The 23,384-nt window shown below is 39.6% G+C and overlaps 1 protein-coding gene across 1 annotated transcript in view; it reads right to left on the reverse strand.

Moving 5' to 3' along the window:
* OTOF (otoferlin) overlaps window positions 1–23,384 on the reverse strand; it is a 139,833-nt gene that overhangs the window by 57,397 nt on the left and 59,052 nt on the right. The window contains exons 6-11 of the mRNA XM_063307776.1: window positions 11,083–11,100; window positions 5,695–5,771; window positions 4,688–4,814; window positions 2,410–2,464; window positions 1,643–1,774; window positions 1,162–1,224 (exon numbers count right to left, since the gene is read on the reverse strand). Of these exons, the coding sequence (XP_063163846.1) occupies window positions 1,162–1,224; window positions 1,643–1,774; window positions 2,410–2,464; window positions 4,688–4,814; window positions 5,695–5,771; window positions 11,083–11,100 (472 nt within the window). The remainder of the gene's footprint in view (window positions 1–1,161; window positions 1,225–1,642; window positions 1,775–2,409; window positions 2,465–4,687; window positions 4,815–5,694; window positions 5,772–11,082; window positions 11,101–23,384) is intronic.

Here is a 23,384-nt window from a genome sequence, read left to right on the forward strand (position 1 = left end):
AAGGCTAGGCCTGCATTTGTAACACTTCTTTTTGAAGTGGCCTCTGATTTTAATTGCATGGTTTCTATTTTTATGTTTTATAAATTGTATTCTACTTGTAAACTGTCTTAAGTGTTGAATGAACAGAAAGGCAGGATGCAAATTTAATTAGTACATAATTAAGGGCAGGGATGTAGTGACTCTGCCAGATTAGGCAGAACTTTCAGCTTCTTCTTTTCCCATTTTTGTAGGGACTGAGAGGAATTTATACTTTTATAGCTGTGTTAAGCATACTAGATACTTGATACACCATATATTTAACAGTTTTCTATTTAAATAGGCAGGAAATCTCATTGCTGTTTTTTTTGGCATTTTGCTGCACAATTTGGGGCATGCTATGTGGGAGTACATAAAAAATGGGGCTTGGAAGCACACTGGGGACCAAAGGCTCCAATTTACCCATCCTTGCTGTACAATCAGCTGAACAATCCCAGGCTGGTCCATTGTATGGTCCTAAGCACCCAGCCAAGAAGTTGATTTTAACCAAATCCATTTAATTCAGGATTGCTTAGTCAGACTGACAGCAGCTCTGCAGGATCTCCTGGAGCAATAGCTCTCCCATCACTTGTAACTGGATCCTATGAACAGGAGATGCCCGGAATGGTGCTAGAAACTTCCTAAGTGCCAAGAAATTGTACTTCCTTAAATCATGTCCCTCCCCATATAGAAATGGCCTGGAGAAACATAGCTGAGAGCTGTGGAACCAGGAATCAGTTGTAACAGAGGCATCACCAGAGATGGGTATCATAGAGAAATAACAAAAGAAATTGTGGGTGGGATTATAGGTACCTGGATGGGAGTTCTCCAGGGAATACCAGAGTTGTAAATTAGATTGGCAAGTTGAAAGGCAATGCCAGTAAAAGGCAATGGCAAACTATATTTATGTTGGTGCCAACAAAGTGAGATGAAGTCACCAAGTTTCAAGCTCAGCTCAAAGAAGATTTTACTTTTATCAGCTCTTTCTCCCAAAAGAAAAAGAGGTAAGTTCCCCATTATTTATCTGTATCTCCTCTAGCTGCATCTCAGGTTGTCATCTTCCAAGGTGAAAATACTTTCTTCTTCAGCCATATTTCCGAGAATATTCCAACTGAGAAAGTGAACTGAGTGGTAAATGTTGCTCACCGATAATTTGATGATTTTGTCAAACATGACATCTGGGGGAATGTGAAAGTCAAAGACAAAATACTGAAATAAAAAAAAGAGAGAGAGATAAAAGGGTCACCAGATGTCACTCATAGTAAGAAGATCAGTTATAAAAAAGCAAATGAAAATAGTACATTATTTTGTTCTCTCCAGATATATTTGATTACAGTTCCATCTTCTCAAAAAAAACCATGGCCATTGGCAATTTAGTTTAGCCTTTCTCATCTGGTGTTGTGGACTACACATTCTAGAAGCTGTAGTAGAACAAATCTAGGGATAGGGAATGCTAATTTGGGAAAAACATAAATAACCCCTATGTCAAGGCATCCCTAGGCTTTTTCTCAGAAAAAATGGCAAGGCTAAATAAATGTTCATGGTACTTTTTAGCAATGAAAAAGCATGTAAATATCATCATAATCTGAGAATGAAAATTAAAGAAAAATAATTTTACCAAGCTAACCTCATTATAGTAGGGGCAATTAGTTGATTCCTTCATGGATGTGTACTTCTTCTCATCTCCCACCTCCACACACACCACAGGATCCATGTTGAGTCCCACCAGCTGCCGCGCTTCAATTACTGTGATGCTGACCTGGTGAGAGAAGACAGCACATTGTTAGATTCATTCTCAAGGGCTCAACATCATCCTTCTACTTTCTCTCTTCTCATTTCTTTTCTAAAAGGAGCTGCATGCTACCTATGGGTCCTGTGCAAAAGCCAGAAAGTTGTGTCAATCTGCAGCATCTTGAAAGGAGATTTCTGTTACCAAGCATCAGTTGACAGGAAGAGGTATAATAATGGACCTAGCAGCAGAATGGAGAATATGGCTGGATTCCCACAATACACTATGTTATTTGGTTGGCTAGTTTATGCTTCAGAGTATTGTGTGAACCAAAGCAATTGAATTAATTAATTAATTAAATCAATCAATCATGGATCTATTGAGCATGGGTTAAGCATGCTGCAGTAGCACAGCCTACTTCTGAGTCATGCTAATTACACTAAGATCACCTTCCCCCACCTGATGTGCCTACAACAATTCATATTTTGGGACATGCTTGCTCAGGAGCAGGTAAGAGGCAAGGGAGAGCATGAGTTCATGAAAGGTGGCACTAAGGGTGAATAGATATTCATGATGATGGTTATCTGGAGAAGGACTGTGGTGGTGGAGACTTTTAGCTCCTACATTACTTCCATAGCGCAAATGAGAGACTAGAAACATCTTACCTGGTAGTCCATTGGTCTTCCTGCACTGGGCTCCATTTTAATATCTGGCTTGGATCTTAAAAAGACAGTGATAATAGTGAAAGATAACAACAACAACAACTAAATAATAATAACATCATATTTAGCCCATTGCTTATATTCTATGCAACATGTAGTTGGTTTTGTTGTGGGCTAGCACAACATGTGAATCTGTCTATGGTGGCTTGCAAATGATGGCTTATAGTTTAGTATTATGTGTAAACCAGGCAAAAGCCCTAACACCAGCCACAGTCAGTAATATGACTGATGAGTCACTTTGATCCTTTAGGAAAGGTTATATACAATATTTTAATAGGTTAATATTTTGTGTCGAATGTTAAGTGCCACATTTCTCATTCTTTCTTATATATTTTAATCCTTTTCGAATAATTTTTTGCTGAAGAAATGTATTAGTGAGTGGAAGGAAGATTGCCAGGTCCCTCCACTCACACTGGGGAACTCTTCTGAACAGTCAAGGGAAAAACAGGGATGGACTGGAAATTCCCCATTAACACAATTATGGTTGCTCTTGCACCAGATGCAGTCTGTATCAAATTCAGTTTGTTTCAATTGCACAACTCAATACACAACCCACACCGGATGAAAGAAATCACCATACATGTAGCCCAGTATTATTTAGACTGACTGGCACTGCCTGTTTCAAATTTTCAGACGGGAGTTTTTCCTGCCTTTCCTGAATCTTTTGCATGTAAAGTCCATGCTCTGCTATTGAGCTACAGAAAAAAATATAGGATATAGAATGTAGTCCTCTACAGGACTATATTCTATATCCTATATCACAATGCACATTTTGTCACAAGTGACAAAATGTGCATTGTGATGTCACAATGCAAGCCCCATGACTTATGTACTTGTGTCCAAAATTGGGATACGATATAAAAGTCTGTGATTTGTGTTGTGATGTTGCAATGCATGTTTTATTGTTTCATCATTGTGGTTCATATGGGACAACTATGCTAAAGAGGCTCTATTTTATCTTGTAGTGCAGAAAATAAACGTAGCAAACAAAATGGAAGTTGCACCCTTTTCCTCTCTGTCTTTTAGATATGACCAGGGTCAGAACCCTGTTCCTCTCTTCACCTAATCCCATCAGACCCAAACCGACCCTCCCTGCTCCAGACAAAGTCCCCCTGCATCCCATCTAACCCAAAGAATAGAAGCCTCCTCACCAGCAAACAGGGCAGCCGAAGGGTAACCCTTACAAGGGAATTGCAACCTAGAGAAACCCCAATGCTATCCTCCATCAGCTGATGGCCTCAACATTCCATCTCCTTCAGAATGGACTTCCCCAGCTCTCCTGCCCTCCTGAAGGACCTGTTTTGCCTAACAATAGAACTAGCCCCAGGTACATAGACAAGGATTTGCCTAGTTTCCCCAAACTAGCCAGCAAAGCAGATTCCTAGGATTTCCCACCTGGTAGCCCTCAACTTCTATAAAAAAAATCTTTGCTTTTCTATTGTTTGAGGTCCCTTTTTCTTGTAAATCAGGCACCCCAATGATTGTTGCAATAAAGCTTGGTTCTTCTCCTCAGTGTTGTGCTCTTTCTTCGGACTGAGTCCATGACAGTCTACCAAAAAGGATACCTTTGACTACCTCCACCCATCAGTTCCTCCATCACAATCTCTAACATTAAGCTGCAATGTTTTATTAGATATACCAATTCCAAACCAGTTGAGAAATATTCCTGATAGTGCTGAGGTACATAAAAGTTGGCAACCTCTTTTACCACCTGTAGGCTCCCACCTAACCTTTTTGTTGCTGTTAAGATTCTTCTAATTTGAAAAAAGGAATTAGGGGAACTGACATGCCACAAAGTACCAGCCTCTAGCATCATCTTGATTTACAGGAATGCCTTTGGACTCTTCATAGAAAACAAAAAAGGTGGATGACTGCAGCCTAGTAATTCATGTGAAAGTATGCCCGTTGGCTCAGAAAAAAAGCAAAGGTACTTCAGGTGACAGAGCACATCCTTGGGTAGGAACCTAGAGAGGACACTGTGAAACATCCTCAGCAATCTCTGTTCTGGCAAATGGGTACTTTGTGACTGGCCAGATTATCATCTCAATTATTTTTGTGATAGGGAAGCCTTTTCCTCATAATACCCATTTTATGAGGATACCCAAAATATGTTCTCAAAGTTCCAAATTCCTACCAATTTATCAAAAAAAAAGTGGAGCATCTGATTCTGACACGTGTAGGCTGGTCTCCACTTTCTGAGTGGTCTTGTACTTCTCCTCACCTCTTATTAGACACATTGGTGGTCACAGCTGTGACTGATGCCAGGGAGATGGCATCTGGATCCAGGCCACCTCCAAGCCGTATTGCTTTACGGTCCAGATCTTCTGCTTCCAAGATGGCTGGTTGATCTTCCCAGGAAAGACAGTCATAGTTAAAACACTTAGTTTGAGTGACTGCCATGAAACTTTAAGTCTGATACTTTGCTCACCCTCTAAAGAAGGGTGAGAGAAACCTAAAGATGTAGGGCAAGCTCTTCTGACTGAGTCCATGACAGTCTACCAAAAAGGATACCATTCTCCAAACTGGATCCTCCAGATAGATGAGCTTCAGCTCTCAGAATTCTCTGTCTAGCAAGCCCATGGGTGAAAATTCATCCTTCTGGAGGATTCCAAAGTTAGGGAAAGCTGATCTAGATTATTTTGTTTATTCAAAGCTATTAGTTCCATTTTCTCACAGAAGTGTGGAGGCAGCAGGACATGTGACCATGAATGGAAATTTTGATACATAGATGGAAGAGTCTTCTCACCTCAAAAGATATATGAGTCTGGACCACGCAACAGACTTTCTCAGTGGCAGTCTCATTCTATGGAACACTCTCTCCCAGAGGTACACATGGCCCCTATCCTATTGGCATTTTGTAAATTAACCAAAGCAGTGTTCTGGCCCTTAGGGGAGTTTAAGATATTGAGCACCTAAAAGTGCTCAATTTTGATAACTATATGTTGCTTTTTTCCCTTTTTTGTGTAGGATTCATTGTACCCTGCCCAAAGTCCTTTTTGGTTGAAGTAAGCTACATATATTGTAAATCAACCAATCAATCAGTAAACAAGTAAATATAAAAAATTGGCTTTCCTAGGATTAAATTAAGGCAGAGAGAGATATTTGAATTCAAAAGGTATCTTTCTCTTGAATTTAGTCTGAAATCTGCAAACTTGCAGTCTCAGGGTACAACAAGATTATAGTAATCCACTGGTTTGATTGAAGTTCAGTTTGTGTGCATATGCATACCTTGCTTTCGATGATGATCATCTTTTGAGGGACGTGCTTTGCCCAACTTCATGGCTGAAAAGACTCCTTTCCCAGCTCTGTAAGCAAAGCAGATGCATTATGAACATCATTGTGCCATCCCAGAACATAAGCAAAAAAGGCAGGACCCTTCTCCAAGAAGCAGTTGAGAGACAAACTGAGGAGAAAGACAAAGGAAATAGTGAGGGGAAGGAAACAAGAGAAAAATATCAGTAAATGCATTACTCCTACTTAGAATTTGTTGCAGTTCAGGATGAACCACTGAAAAGTTGAATCAAGAAAATATAAAAGTATTTGATATTCTATGAGAAATTTTTATCCAACAGTTTCACAAGATATACAATGGCTGTTCTCTCAGCATGCCATACATGTGTTGGAACTGGTAACTTTCACACCTCTGCCATGTCCATACCCAGAGCTTCAAGTGGAAGGTCATTATTCAAATTTGTATTAGCATGAATCTTCCTGCACTTTAGCCACTGTGAAGTCCTTGGTGCTCTCTGAGCTTGGCTGTTTTCTTGCAGACGTTTCATTATCTGACTAGGTAAGATCATCAGTGCAAGTATGAGTGGGGTTTGCTCCCTGTTTATATACAGTAGCTTGCCTTGCCAGTGTAGGTGAGGGTGTGGTTTACTCCCTGGTAGTTAACTATATAAACAGGGAGCAAACCCCACTCACACTTGCACTGATGACGTTACCTAGTTGGGTAATGAAATGTCTGCAAGCAAACAACCAAGCTCAGAGAGCACCAAGGACTCCACAGTTCAACCCTGAGCTACAGATATTCTCTTCTATTGGAACTTTAGCTATTGTTTTCCACCCCTTCACCAGCTGCATCTTGGCCTCTTGAAATGTGCAGGCATCCGCAAAAGCTCTTATGCTTTATGCTTGCAAATCTGTCACCCCATATCCTCTTTCCTACAACAGAACCTGCAACCTTGGATAACACAAACTATAATACTTTCAAACAATCTTCTACTCCAATCTTCTGTTGGGCTGAGGAACTCACATTAGATTTTCTGTGGTATGTCAATGACCATACTCTAAAGGTGGGGGAAAGCCAGGATCCAAAGTGGAGTTGATTTGAGGATGATCTGAGGAGGTTTTAAGGCTTAAGGCACTTGTTTTGCTCTTTAACTCTTCCAACTCCCAAAATGCCAAAAAATGGAATAAATGTTTTAGCCTCATTAATTCTGGGGATCAGGTGACCACAAAAGAGGCCCTGTAAATCACTGGAGAAAATCAGTCTAATGCTTTTGGAAAACAGACAGTTCCAGTTGTCAGCAAAATTAGGAAAGCTGTGAAATTGGCTGTGGAGGTAGGGGGGAGAGAGACATTGTAGAAATTCTAAGACATTGTTTGATTATTATTTTAAGTCAAGCTTCCCCAGTGTGCTGCCTTCTAACTATGTTGGCCATAGCATACATCACCCGTGCCAACCTTGCTGGGAAAGAAAGGGGAAATGAAACAATGGTTTTAAGTTACAAGAAAGTAGATTTTGGTTGGACATCTGAAAAAAAAAAACCTAACAGTAAGAATTGTTTAACTATGGAACAGACTGCCTTGGAAAGAAATATACTCCCCTTCACTAGAGTGTTCAAGCAGGAGTTGGATCTGTTGGGGATGCTGTAACAGTAGATTACTGCATTATGCAGGGGATTGGACTAATTGCTTTCCTTCCATTCTAGGATTCTATGAAAAGGAACTCTTGTTTATACCAAGGACTGACAGTCTGCAGGTTATCTGTAACCCCCCATTTCTCCTCCTGTTTTGTTGTCATTTTTGTTGCTGTTGTCACAGCTCCAACAGCCTTGCATGACCATGCCACCAAAAAGTGCTCAGTTCTAAACAATTCACTTGACTAAACCTTTGGCTTAGTATGCCTAAAATGTCAGAAAAAGTAAACCAACAAAACAAATACCCAAATGCCAATGAAATAAATCACACACACAAATGACCCTGATCTATTTGTTCTGAAGTCACTGCTCTATCCACTGTGTTCCTTGACTACCCAAAATAATGCCCCCCCAACAAGTGCATTCTTTTTTATGCAATGGGGTCCATATACATGTCATCTGTACAAATGACAAACAAGGCTGATCTCTCCCCGAAGGAGTCGACACTCTCAACAGCTGAGTACAAAAGAAAAGGGGAGAGAAAAGCAAGGACATAGGAAATGTGAAAACAGAATGAATTCATGTTTAGCCTTGGACCTTCTCATAGCCTCATTTTTTTTGAAGAAAACCTACTAAACCTAATGGGACTTTTCACAATGAAATGTGCCATCTGGAATTAAATCAAAAGCTTCATAGAAAAAGTGGCATCAGGTAGGTCTTCTAAAACTTAACAGGGATAAGGAACAGCAGGGAGGCATATGACTGGTTTTTGGGGATTCTATTAGTACATTCAGCAATTTTCAAGAGCTGTCCTAAGGCAGCCAGCTGGTACATAATGAAATGCTAATTAATTAATTAATTAATTAATTATTGACATTCCTTTGAAATGTGAGAACATGGAAGGGGACCATCTGCTTGAATGCAGTGGAGGTGAAGGGGAGGGCAGGGGGGGATGCAGCTGGGTGAGCAGCAAGGAGCTCTGCTAAATGAAATGGAAGAATGGGAAGGTACGATGGGATTCCAGGGGCAGAGCAGTTGGGGGAAGGCAGATCATCACCTGAGTCAGATATTTTCAATCTCAAGTTATTGGACAACATCTATTAAAAGGAATAATAAAACTCTCCTCTTACATTTACACACACTGGGGAGGTCCTCTTACTCAACTCCCATGGGCTAAATGGAGAAGGCGATATCTGGAAAGCTCCAGACAGATTACAATTACAATCTACTCCTGGAATCCTCACAAAGGTAAAAACTAAATTTGGAAAACTCTGGTATTACAGTGGTCATTATTAAGACCATGTTCAAACATTTGTCATCCAGGCATTATCTTCTATACACAGGGAGAATGAAAAGGGGGGGGGGGCAAAATAGCCATTATGTGCATTCCTGAAGTGACACAGTCACCTCAGTGGGTGTATCAGCCAACTGCCCATCAGTCGTTTTTTCAGCAGGAGTAGACTTTACTGCAGATAAAGTATATATCTAGCATCATAGGAAACTATCCTAGATTTTGGTCCTATCATGCTGGGGTCTTACTGAACAAAATGTAGCACTCTTTGGAACAGCAAGATCAACTAAGCACTCTCAAGGAGATCATTCTTTTTAAATGGTGCCTTGTGCATATCCTTTGTTTCCCACCCAATCTGTAATAATATAAAATGCAACTCCCCCATGCAAGTACACTTTCTTATGATCCTGTTGTAGAGTGGCATCTCAGACATGCCAATAGACACTCTCCAACACATTCATAGCAGAAACACTTCTACACACTTTTCAGAGATTAGGAAATCAAAGCAACCACTTACCTGTTCCAGATAAGGCAGACTCAGACTTCTTTACCTGTATCTCACAATTACAATCACAGGAGAGGGTGGGTGGGCAGTTTGAGAGGAGACTTTGGGGCAGGAAGTTACTGGGGTGGGGAAAAGGGTTCCTGATCCATTGCCTGCTCCTACACCATTTTAGGACACTTGCGCCATTAAACTCAGGCCCTGTTGCCCTCCATTTTCTGCCACCACCAAAAATAACAGCACGGAGGGGAAGGAATGGCGCAGATAGGAAGCCAGCTGTGTTAGCAGGGAACTGATACCATCCCCTTCATGAATATTGGATAAGAACACCTGAGACAGCTTGGCAGGTGCTGAATGGCAGCCATTCCAGTTATTCCCAGCATTTTTTTTCTCCCCTCAGGTCCCCAAATCATGGTCTTAGAAGTTTCTGTGATTTAGTAACTTAGTTTGGGAGCCATCACTTTTTAGATCTCTGGGCTTCTGCCATTTTGCTCCATTATTCCTGAACTGATGTTCAGAATGTACAAATTAATTTTTTAAAAAATCTAACCTGGGCTCAGGATTCATGCTTGGTGAAAAAAGAGCCACAAAGCTGCCAATTGCCACTTCTGCCTGAATTCCAGATGAATTCTAGGCATGGGTCTGATTACAGCTTGTAAATGAATTATTCACAGCTAAATCTGCCTTTCTAATGGCAATAATTTTTTTGAGGTGAAGGAATTATCGTGTAAAGATCATCCATCTCAGAGCCAGAGCCAAGGGAGGGATCAAATCTTAGGGCTGGTTCATAGGTTTCTAAGCTAAGAAATAACTGTCTGATTTTTTTCTGGGTAGTTTATGAATCAACCACTGCTTGGGGTGGAACAAGCATCCCCAAGTTTAATCCATAGTTCAGAGAAAATTAAGGTGATAGGAAAGATCTCCTTCCTGGAAAGCCATTGCCAGTTAGAATGAACAATGTGGGGTTAAATGGATAAAGGTTTGATCTTGAACCTGCTTTGAGTGCAGAATGCTTGCCTTACAGTGACCTTGGGAACAGAAAAAGTTTACCAACTGCAGCCTGTCCATATTAAACTTATAGAGACAGATGGCCCTTCCCCTTTATGCATGGGACTTTTGCCTGGAGAAAATGCTTGGGAAATACTAGTCCAAGGGTTACCTCTTTTACCTCCTGTCAAGATGTAGAATGGAGCAGTCATAATCACATTGTCCTCTCTTGACCTCCTAGATCAAATTTTAGAAAAAGAGCCATTTGATCTAGTGTGATGTTACTGGGGATGGAGAAGGCATTTGGAATGGTAATGGGTTCAAGCAGCCCATCAATTAAAACTGACTCTGCTATTGTATTGTACAAAGTTGAGAAAAATCCCACTATCCATTTGTAAGGAAATGTGCCCATAAATAAATTTAGATAGGGTAGGTAGGTAGGTAGATATGTAGGTAGACAGAGAGACAGACATACAGACTAGGGGTGAATTGCACAAGTTGAATTGATAATCAGATAAAGGTAGTTATGCAAACTAGATCAAATTAAAACAAACATCAAAATTTCAGAGGAGAGTGGATTTGAAAAAGAAAACAGTTTCTTTTGTGACTTGGTCATTTAGCAGGCTCAATGACACTTGAGTAATTTCAATCCAGAACTCATTCATTGTGTCCAAAACAAGAACAGCTATATGCTCTTCAGATTATGCCTTGTCTTTTTATTGTGCCCTATAAATATGAAGGTTTATTATGCAAATGAAACATACTGGACATAAGACAGCCTTACACCTAGGCTGTCCTTAAAAATATGGCAGAAGAGTTCTCATCTATTGAATCCCTTTGTGTGCTGATAGTGATGAAGCTAACAGAATTTTATTTGCAAGTGCTGCTCCAGTTTCTGCCCATCTAAGACAGAAGAAGCTGCAGAACAGAGGTTAGATAGAAAGAGAGGCAGAGATCATGGCAAACAAACCTACTTTTTGTCCTTGTTCTTGCTGAAATGGGCGAGCAGATCCAGGCAGGAAGGAAAAAGCCAAAATTAAAATAAAAAGTTTATATGAAAGTAGGAGGATTTTTCATAAGATAGTATCAATCGAACAACCACAAGCTATATACATTTAAATCCCATTTTTCTTTCTTTAGGAATATACACTTTATTCTCCCAATAAGTGAAGGAGATAAAGTAGAGGAAAAAGAATGACTGTACATTCCCACTTGCACCCCAGAATCTTAACTAGGCCTACAAGATATAAATTGCAAAAAATCCTCATGACCAGTAGATGGTGGGAAAGACATAGGATTTTGGGGTATCATTTCCTCCAGTTTTTGACCACGTCTGTTTTTGCAGTTCAGTTCTGACAGCCCTAATCTTGTCTCCTAAGAGTTATGCTGAGGTGAGAATGGCAACAGAGGTACCTTTTCCTGCTACACTCCTGAAAATGATGTGACAAGTTGCAACTGCGAAGATTTTTTGCTTTTATCTACTTCCATAGAAATAAACCTCATTGAACCCAGACGACCTTGCATTGATAGTATTAGTTTGTGATATTACAAAGCACAGAAACCTCCATATTGAAAATGATAGTGATAGATGAATTCCGGACTGGAGGGCATAATAATGAATTCTGGAGAAGGATTCTAACCACCTTATGACTTCTAGTGGGGTATTTCTGAAGCCTCTGTTTCTTTTGTTTTAAAATTATGTTAGTGATTTTTGAATTTTAGGGTGATGAGTATAACACACAAAGTATGTGTTAGTTTTTATTTTGACCAAGTGTAGAATCTACTCTAGAGAATGTGAGGGTTGATGGAGAAGAATTTGAGGCAGCTTATTATCCATTATGTGGAGTTGTAGAGAACAACTTTTTGAAAATCTGGGGGAAAGCTCACCAACCCACAAACTGGGAGACTGCAAATCCTATGGAGATTCTGGGCATTTAATACAATATCAACCATACCAGAATGATAGCTATTCAAATATTGGGCAGGAACTGTCAACAGGGGTGTTCAACATCAGGTACAAGGACATGCATTCCCCCACAGTTTGGATATGACCCTCTAGGAGTATCTCTAAAATTGTCACCAAATTGTAATATTAAACACAACAAAACTTAAAAACTACCAACTCTTCTGACAGTGTTCCAAGGATTTGTTCTGAACTCACAATAGAGCTCTCTCACAAGTCTAGAATATATCCAGAATGGTGGGAACAGAGTCAGAACCTTTCAATAAGGTCAGAACAACCTGTTTCAGATTTGAAAAGGAGCTTTTTGAGATGGAAATGTTTCAAATTAAAAGCATTTTGCACAACCCTACTCACAATGTACACACACACCACCACCATCACCTTGTTGAGCACTAACAGTACATTCATATTGCCCCACAGTAAACAAGGTGTCCAAAATCTGGATGGGTCTCCAGCTGACTGCAAAACACTGAAGCCAATCTTACATTTTGCTAGTTTGTCTCAGCCCATACACATTTCCTGATGTGGTTGATTCCAAAGACTTTGTTTTTTTTAATCACAATCACTCACTGACATAAATCAGCCTGAAAAAATGAAATCATCAATCTATGCAGAAATCACTATGAAGAGAGAGAGAACTATTGCATTGTAACTCAGGATTAGATAGTTATGCTGGGAACTGATTAGAAGAAAGTTGTTATAGAAAGTATTAAGCTACCTGAATGGCAAATGGTGATGTTTTTTCTCTTTTCCCTTAACTTTATCTCTGAAAGTACAAATGTGATTCAGAAACAATCATGTGATTCAGAAACAATTTGCTCGAATGCAACAAGAAAAAAAAAATCCCTGTAAGAAACTTCAGCTTTTGAAAACAAAGTCTTATAACCCAACTCCTTTCTATCTACCCCACAGAAAACATTTTTCTCAGAAGACCACAGCAAATGCACACATAAGAGATAGAAAGAGCAATACAAATACACAAGGAGAGGTATTTTTTTTAAAAAAGCAAAAAGTAAAAAAAAGTGAAGAGTTATTTATATCTGACTCAGATATTAAAAAGTTTGGTTAGAGTTACGATTAGGATTAGAAACATTTCATCCCAGTGAGCCACTTATAATTCTATGGCCACACATGGCCCTTAAGCTAATTGCAACATCCTTGACAAGACTGCTAAGTCTGGTAAGAGATATTTCTCTCCTTCCTTGCAGCCTTGGGTATCAGAAAGAAAAAGAAGGGTTCTGGATAAAAAAGTGGGATGTCATAGAAAGAATGGGTATCCTGATCCACTTTTGGCTCTGGCCCTATCCACAGCTTGTTGCAGCTCTATCATGCAAACCTTTGACAGAAATCAAGTTATATTCCACTGTACTTTACTGGCCTTAAAGAAATTTATAATAGAACAGAAATTCAGATGCCCACCAATATACAGCTGAGCATGAGAGTAGACCTCACTGCACCCTGAGCTGAGAAGGAAGGCAGAAGGGTCTCCAAACCCTGCTTGAATGTAGATCTCATTAGAGGAGGAGCAAGGAAGGAGAAGCACGCAAACACGCACACACAGACGCACACAGACCGCACACACTGAAAAGGAAAGAAATTGCAGTGGAAGGGCCAACATGTACCTGGAGTTTCTGTGGTCATCACTGTTGCACCAGAAAGCAGGGAAAAAAACATTAAAGTCAAGAGTCAAGTGCTAATTTGCATCAGCCTACTTTCTCCCTACCAGGAACTAACACCTTGGTGATTCAAGGGTACATCTTCCTGCATGAGCCGTATAGCAGGAACACTTGATGGAGACCTCAATAGTGTGAAGTAAGGGGGATACTCCAGTCAACCTCCTGCCCCATGGACAGGAGCCAGGTGGCAAACCTCAAAGGTCTCTAAAGCTGGTCTCTAAAAGGACACCTTCACCTTCTGTACATGCAAGAAACTTTTCTGAATTAAAATCTTTTATACCTCTTGCAGGGTTTCCCATATAGAGTTACTTATAATTTGCTGGTGACTATTGATTTGCTCAGAAAAGCTCTCATCTCTGCTGTAGTTTTAAGAGCACAGGAGCAATCCCCAATTTTCTGATCTAGGTCTGGAATTGAGACCTGGCATGAATAAAGCCCCTATCCAAAGCATCATTCTGACTCTTAATATACCTGGCTACAGATTTGTACCCATTATGGCTCTTTTTCTGGAATCCTGACAGTTTGCTGGAATGGGGCACAGAAGAAAAGGAAAAAAAACAATTAGGTTAGAAAGAAATTGGCAACAATGGTCATGAGAGTACTTTGCATGCAAAATGGGCAAACACTTTTGCTTTCTATAATTTATTTATCCAAACAGAGATCACTTTCTCCACAATTCAATCAAGATTCATTTTGGGAAGATGGTGGGCCAACTTCCACGCTCACAGAAGACTCTCAGAAATAGCAACAGATTGGCCTTATCAGTCAGTACTCCAAGCTCAAGCTGTTTTCCTGTTCAAAGTGATAGGAAAGAACAAACAGCAGGAAAAGAGCTTTTCATGGCCTTTTAGAACCTCCCACTGGGGGAATGCCCTTCCTGATAGGCATTTCTGGGAAACTCCATGTAAATATAAGACATGGAATATTACTTGGATGGTATGGTTATCAGAGAACAGAAATTTCATGTAATACGTTCATTTTTATGAAAACTGATCCAGATCCATTAGAATGACCCAGGTCAGTAATTTAAACTGATGCTTTTCTTATACTAACCATGCACACAATGGTGCAGGTCCATCATTCAGCAGGACTTGAAAGGGTAAGGAGGATGTTTGTCACCCTTAGAATAAATAATTGTATCTGTGTATGATTTTTCTCATTACTTCTGCTAGCGTATGTAGATTAAGAAAGCCAAACTGAAAGAATAAAAGGACAGGATTACACATGGCCTTGATAACCATCCAGTTACCTCCCAAATCAATAACTGCTGAGATGTGGGAAGCTATACAGGAGAGAATCAATGGAAGGGAGAGATCTTTAACCTCTTCCTTCTGCTACTACTATCCCTGGCAAATCTCTCATTATCCCTGGCAAATTTCTTTTCCCTGGCTGTTTTCCCTCAACCAAATTTTGCCTTTCAGGTCCTATCCAAGTGAAAATCTTTGCACTACTATGGGATGATGTTGTATGAAAAAACATCTGTAAATCACGAGGGAGGAAGGCTTAAAATTCCCCCTCCCCTTTCATTTAGTCATTATCCCTATGAGACTCATTGCATTTAGATTTAGCTTAGAAGGACAATATGAGGTTCCCCAACCTTTTGGCCAATCCATGAAAACATACTAAATTCATTAAGAAATAAATGCTCAGAATCCTCCTCTCTGATTAATTGCACCCTGAATTATAAAAAATAAACAAGCATGTCTTCTGGAGGTGGTTCTGAGAGGGGCATGAGTGATCATTTGGAGAAGAGAGCTGCGCAGATCTCTTCATGTGCTCAGTTTTTTGAGTTACAGGAATAAAATGGCAGATTCCTGTCTTTTCCTGCGGCAGGGTGATTTTAAGCAGACAAATGGTGGGGATGAAATATGCTAACTGCTTCCTCATCCACTATTGTTTCTCTGGTAAGATAGGCAGATTTTCACCTTTTATTTTTATCAGAGCAGCTTCACAGTATAAAACACATGGACACACAAATAGAAATACACAAAAAAGCAAATGTATTAAAATCAGTATTAAACTAAAAGCAGCCATCTCTAATACAGAAGCCATGCAGCAAAAAAAAAAAAAAAGTATGCATCCCAACCCTGTTGGAAAAGGAAATCTCTTAAGCAGAGAACTATTTTGTATGTCTTCTGCTTCTACTTTGGTACACCTATGGGGCATCTTTGATTAAATTCAGCACCAGGGACAGGGCCCCAGAAGACAAGAGATTGGCAAGCACCAAATGCATTCCAAGTGATGGCTGCATTATAATCATGCCCAAAGAAAGGAAACATGAATAATTCAATTCAGCCAGATTGTTTTATGCTCCAGAGCTACATCCTACCTATTAATTTTTAAAAGTAAACATAGATTAGGTATCATGTCCTGCTGCTGACATTTTTACTGTCCTGAAACATAAAAGAGGCCAGCCATGATGAGCAAAGAATGGAATATTGGAGGCCAGGCAGCAGAGTTGATCTCAAAATATTAATATTTAAGACATGCTGGCCCAATAGCAGGCCTAGTCCCATGTCAAGCAGGCTTAAGCACAAGGAGGCCAGTCTGAACACACAGGCTGTCAGGGGCATTTGCCTGCACAACTGTGCCCACAACAACCCAGATTTTTTACTGAAAGATTAATCAGAAAGGAAGTTCAGCAAATCCTAGCTTCTTTGGGGGTGCATGGGTAAAGTGTGTATGTTTTCAGAAAGATGTCAGATTTTCTTTACTTACAAATATAAAGTACTACCAAAGTATATCATTGAAGAGGATAATGGATGATTTGGGCCCACTCAACGATGACCTATATTAATAACTAAAATACAGTCCTCCCTCTAAAGTCTCAAATGGTTTTATAGCTCTGTTAAGAAACCTGAAGGACATTTGTCTTAGAGGTAAAAATAAACTACTGTATAGAAGCATAATATTTTAACAAGCGAAAAATCCAGGTTTGAGAGCATGATACTATAGGCTGGGAAGCACACATTCAAAGATTCTGCATGGTCTCTGATTCCAGTTAAGTTTCAACATAAAATTTATTTATAACCCTCTCTCCCCAAATCAGTAAATGTATGAATTTCAAATTCCAATATATTTTCTCTACAAGCTCTCATAAATAGAGTTCATTCATTTTCTTACTGGAACTTGGGCACATTTTCCCTCTTACTGTCAGCTACATATTCTTTTGTCATAAAATCACTACCAGTGATCATCCAAAATAGCCAAATAGTGTGAGATTTTGAACAGATAAAAAGGAAATTATTCTTCATAAACCATCAACTTGAACAACTTTAAAAGGGAAATGTATGAAAATAAAGCTATAGATCAGTGTTTCTCAGCCTTGGCAACTTGAAGATGTGTGGACTTCAACTCCCAGAATTCCCCAGCCAGCATGGCTGGCTGGGGAATTCTGTGAATTGAAGTCCAGATATCTTCAAGCTGCCATGGTTGAGAAACACTGCTATAGATGGATGGTAGTGATGATACCTATTTTTTATCTCCAAAACAGGAACAGAAGAGCCAACTGGTTACGACAAGATCCAGCCCAATATTTATTTTGCAATTTACAGCTATCTGTAAAACAGATATTTTTTTTTATTTATTTTTGATGGTGTTCCTAAATAAAATAAAGGTTAGAAAAATGTACAGTGCTGGATTTCTACTAATGAGAGCTGCTTCATATACAGGCAAGAAAATAACTAGTTCTCTTTTTTCAGATTTCATGCATTGTTGCACACATCATATTTACCCTTCATAGTCTTCTCCATCTTCATCCAAGCTATTCCATTCATATACATGAATACAGAAATGCAATTAAAACAAATTGCTCACATGGTTATAAAGAGAAATTATTTGACTGATTACATACAACAAAGAGCCACATTGAGACAGCTGGAGCATCACACAAACATGCTGCTGTGATACATGTAAAAGACCCACCATATTTTGGCTACATTCATGCAACATGTTCAACCTGATTACTGAATTAAGTTATTACATGGCTTCACACAGTGCCTCGAACAATAGGTTAGCCAAAAGGGATGAGTTTACACCACCCACTGAGGACTGATTCTCATGTCCCCCTATCCCCACCATGACCATGATCATGACCATGACCCAATAACAATTTTTGTATGCCATATCCTCATGATGTTGCCTTGGTCTCATCTCCAGCCCATGATAGAAGGAGAAGTGAAGCTGGGGGAATCCACCAGTTGCTTTCCTTAACTTGTCCTGCATTAAAACACTAAGGACAACATCTGTCACTGGCCTCATTACAATGGCAAAATAGGGCTGAGCAAGTGGAATAGCAAATTTTATGCCAGCATACTTTTCTACTGTTTCATGGGTTAGTGTCACTTCAGTGTAGCCATTTGGCTTTGTGCAAAGTCACACAAAATAAACCAAAGTCATTGTTAACTGATCTCTGCACATTCTGCAAATGCAGGTGCTTGATTTGTAACTGATGCGGTTAAACATGTGTGAATAATGCCCATCAGAAGAACCACTCCATATACCAAACAAGAACAGAGATGAAAGTTTTATCATTGGGAATTATTTGAATGAACTTCCATATGCCATGAATAATTATCTTAATTATTAATTATCTTTCCCTTGATATTGTCATGAGCACTGATGGTGAGCAGGAGGGGGCTCCTATCCAGGGGGGAAAATGCATGCATAATACTGAGGAGTTAAGCAGCCATTCAAAGAGACACAGAACAGACCTGCCTTGACTTTTGGGGTTTATCTGTCTGGGTTTTCTCACACTTCTTCAGTTTGTTAGGATTTTCTGTCTAATGTAGCAGTAATAAAACACTAGAGACTTATTCCTCGTCTCAGTGTGGTTCCTAACTGTTAGGACAGATATGTTGATTTTCCACAGTCAGGGAACACTTGGGATGGGGGAGGATTCCACTGAATAATAATTCTCCATATTATGAAATGATTTATCCTCAGGAATATATTTACCTATAGGTTCTGAGAGTATAACACAGTTCCAATTTAGAAAAATGATCATTACATGTAGTCCTCATTTAAGGACCGCAATAGGTACCAGAAAACTGGTTAAGCGATGCGATTGTTAAGTGAGTCACCATGTGACAGGACAATTTTATGACCATTTTTATGATGGTCGTTAAGCGAATCACTGTGGCAATTAAGTGAATCATGGGTTGTTAAGCGAATCCAGCTTCCCCAGTGGACTTTTTTGCTGGAAACTGGCAAAAAAGTTTGTAAATTGCAATCTCATGACTGTAGGACACTGCAACTGGTCATAAATGCAAGCCAGCTGCCAAGTGCCCAAATTGCAAACATGTAAGTGCTGGGGTGGTATGACATTTTGTGACGGTCATAAGTATGAGTATAGGTCATAAAGCACTTTTTCCAAGGCTGTCATAACTTCAGACCATTGTTAAATGAATGGTTGCTAAGCAAGGACTACCTGTAGTGTGTAGTCCTAAGCTTAGATGTTTGGACAACTTGGGTTTTATACCCAACTCTTTTTCAGGAAGTTAGTTCATTTTTTTTCAAAAGCAACCAACTGGGACAATTTTTAGAAGTTGAATGAGAGAAACCATTAAAAAGCTACTAATAATGGAGTGAGAAGAGTGTATAGCAAACAAGCAGCATTTGGGAGGCCTACTCAAACCTTCCATTCCCCATTACTTTTTAGCAGGTCTCTACTTCTTTGCTACACACTCTCCTCACTCCTCTGCAATACAGCAAGGACGGCAACGGAGATAATTCGCTTGAGATAAAAGTAATGGAGAGCAAAAGGTTTATCTTCAACAAATTATCTCAGTTGCCATCCTTGTTGTGTTGCACAGGAAAAGTATCAGGTGATGCCATCTGCCACCTCTACACAACAAATGCAACAATTTAATGACAACTTGGATCTTTCATCAAGTATTTAGTCTGTCACCTTGGACGTGGATTAAACTATTAACTACTAACATAAACATGCAAACTATAGAATTGCTCTTGATTTCAGAGTTAGTTTTTCTTGTGGCAGATCAGATGCAGCCTTGATTATATAAGAAAAAAAAGCTGGAGGCAGAAAAGTAGTGATCAGTGATATCATACTATGAATAATATTATTACATGATATAGGAGGCACACTCAGGAAGTGCCTCCACTAGAATGCCAACAGCACTTTCATTTCTTATTGGAAAAGGTGAACTTTTCCTGTGAGCATGCAAGGATGCCAAAATGAATTTTCCCATTTTTGCATTCTGAGTCTGTAGCTCGGGGCATTTAGGAAATGTTGAGATGCCTGACCCAAGAGCGCAGCAAGCCTTTCATACAACCCCCACACAAAAATAAGGAAAGTGAATGAAATATTAGTGTAGCTGGGGGAGCTCTTCTTTGCTGGAGGTACTTAAGCAGAATTTGTAGTATCCATCTCTCTGGGATGCTGTGATTGGATTCTGCACTGCAGATCCTGAACTGAGCAGGATATTGGGCTAGGGGACCTCCTGGCTTCTAACCGTGTTTTGTGGTTCTGTGAAACACAGCACCTCCCCAAATGTCTAACAATCTGCTGGGCCCCTGCTGAGCCATTTGCAGATTCTTTTCATTCAAGGGGCTGCTTGTTTTTCTCCCAGTGGGATAGGAAATTAGCTGACGAATGAGACCTCTTTTCTAAGGAGTTGGAAGCACAGACAGCAAATGGCTGTTTAATGAAGTCTGTGGCCAAATGGAAGACACCCTTGAAACCATAGCAGATTTTTTTTCCACTTCTGTTGCAACTTCATGAGAAATACAATGTCTGCATGGATAATTAAAGGTCACGAGGATATGCAGTTTAGCACTGGAATCCTATGATCACTCTTTCTTTCCTCTTGGTTTGGTCTGTCTGTCTGTCTATCTATCTCAACTTTCCCCAAAGGGACATCTTTTTAATGAACTGGACTTTAGTCATTCTCAGTTAAAAGGGTCCTTAGGTTGTTGGCCTGAGCTGAAAGGAGCTATTACCATTCAACACATCTGAACACTGCCAGATTTCAGAAGACTAATGTACAGATTTAACAGGGTGTCCTGCAGAAAAAAGTGCACTTATCAATAAATATTAAAATTAAATTCATTTAAACTTTACCCCCCCAAACTAGGATGTTTTTTTAAGTTTCAGCCATAATTACAACTCTTCAGGAGGTAGCCTTGACAATTTTTAGAGAAATAAGTTCAGGACTTTTACTGTGAACAGAAGTACTTTGATTCAGTGATGGGTCCAAAAATGATCATGTATTCAGCAATGGCAAATGTTTTGATTTAAAATCTTTCAGTGCTGACTCTCTCAATCATGTAACTCTCCTTCACTCCGTACTCTTTCAGATTTTAGGAAAAAAAGGATACTTGAATTTAGCATTTGTTTTCAGACACAGAAGTTGTGCTGCGTTGACATGGTCAAGGAGCTTTCTTCACACAGGCTTGGTTAGTTTTGACTTTAGTTGTGTGTGTGTGTGTGTTTGGTAGCTTAATATGTTATGTGAACCCAGGGCTTCTGTGTAGTTTAAGGGTCAATGTATTGTGGAAATTGCCGTCCAGATTCTTGATGGAGTTGGGTGGCCTACATGTGCATTAATTAATTAATTAAACAAGCAAGCAACCAGATTATCTGAAAGCAAGCATTTTTCACCATTCTTTGCATGCAGAAAGATTCACAAAGTTTCTTGTAAGTGCCAGTTCAGTCCAGGTCACTTTGTAGGGATCTTGCTTTGCCTTGTGAAGCTGCAACATGATTCATCAGATCAGTTAAAGAAGTAGCAGATGCATTTGTACAACATATTTAGCCTGGTTAATGCTAATTTTGTTAGATTTTTGTGGCTCGGTATGTGGTACAAACCCATCTATTTGGTTAATTTGTTGTTTAGTGTATTGTGTGAATCCCAATAATCAAGTTCAGTAATCAAGTTAAACATGCCCAATCCAAAGTAGCTTGGGACATGGCAGAGTTGGTTCCCACCCTCATAAAAACCAACTTGCTCTGATTTTTCTTGATGAGTGTGTGATGCTGCTGGATTTGAGATTTGTTTAAACCTTTTAGCCAAGCTATAATTATACATGTTATCTGTTACCCATTCATCTTTTAGCTATCGTGTATGATGTCATTCTATATTTATGGGGTGGGTGTTTCTTTTTTTGTTTCGTTTTGGGGTCTGGGGGGAGTATTCTTGTGCTGCAAGCTGTTATCGGCGAATTATTATCTAGAAACAGGGCCTAAACACCTGAATAAAAACAAACATATCAATAAATACTTCTTGCCCATCATGAAAATGCTGAAGTCAAACATACACTACTTGAATGGCCTGTGACAGGCCAATACAAAGTTTGCTTGGTATGTAAAACATTTTCATTTTAATTCTTAATACTTTCCATTTTTAACAACTATCTGAAGTCTGGAAAGTTTTCCCCCCTCCCTTCCTGCATGAGGTCTTGAATAGTTGTCATGGTTCAGAATACCAACCATTCTGGTAGGCTAGCCAGATCAATTAATAATAGGACGGCAGTATCACCATTCATTAAAATCCAGAAAAATATGATAGGACTAACAACTGTCTAACAAAAACAACAAAATCCATCATGAACACATGGTCTCCCTTCCTTTCTTTCTCTCTAATCCTTCAAGATTCAGCTGCCAACAACAACTGGGGATAAGGAAAGGACAATTGGGGAAGGATCATAAAATTCTGGACCATTTTTGTGCTTAGCTGCTATGGCAGCAGCTACATCAGTTAACACAGCGCAGGTTTTTAGCAGCCTGGTGGGATCCTCTTACTTTTTCCTTTGTAGTACTGTGAAGGCCATGGACAGATTGCCATATGGAAATCCATCAGCTTGTGGTTTATGAAAGGAAGACTTCAAACTCCATGGCTTTATGATGAATTGGAGAAGGGAACTGAGAAGAAGGATGGTGATGAAATGCTGTGTCCTGATATATCTCCTCGTACCACTCCATAATGGGGAATTCTAAAGTTCTCATCTGAATGTGGAATTTGTCTAAAACTGACTCATGATGAAAAGCTATGAATTGCAGGGAGGGTCAGATATAGTAATGGCACTCTAGGGAGCAGCTGCATTGGTCTGTTTCAGACTGGAAAGTTTATGAGATAAGTGGCTAGAGTTACTCAGTGAGTCATAACACTGAGTGGAGACCTCAACCTCTAACTCCCTAGGCACAGGACCTATCTCAATCATTACACCATGCTGACTCTTTGGAGCCCAAGATAACATAACATACCAAGCCACAAAATAACTAACCAGGTTAAAATTGAACAAGCTTCTTATATAGCACAAATGCAACCACCAGTTTGAAACTGACCTTGTTAAGTGTATTATGAGAATACCATCATTCTGCAGAACATGCCTGACATGTGCTCAATTCCCATTTGGAACACAGATGAATTCTAAAACAATTCTCATGGCTAGGCAGCATTCTATCCATCCACCTTTAAAGGAAGCCTGGCATTTGTGCAGTCTTGCTCTCTTGTTGTTTCTCTCTTTTATTCTTTCCATCCCTGACCTTAAGATAGTCAACTTTCATGGAAACCTATCAGAATTCTTTTCAGCCTTGTTTATTTGGTGAGAAAGAATGAAATGGGATGGGAGGAGGCATCCTTAAGTTAAGAATTTACATAGTTTCAAGGAACTCTGT

The sequence above is a fragment of the Candoia aspera genome, chromosome 1 (assembly GCF_035149785.1).
Source record: "Candoia aspera isolate rCanAsp1 chromosome 1, rCanAsp1.hap2, whole genome shotgun sequence".
Lineage (NCBI taxonomy): Eukaryota > Metazoa > Chordata > Lepidosauria > Squamata > Boidae > Candoia > Candoia aspera.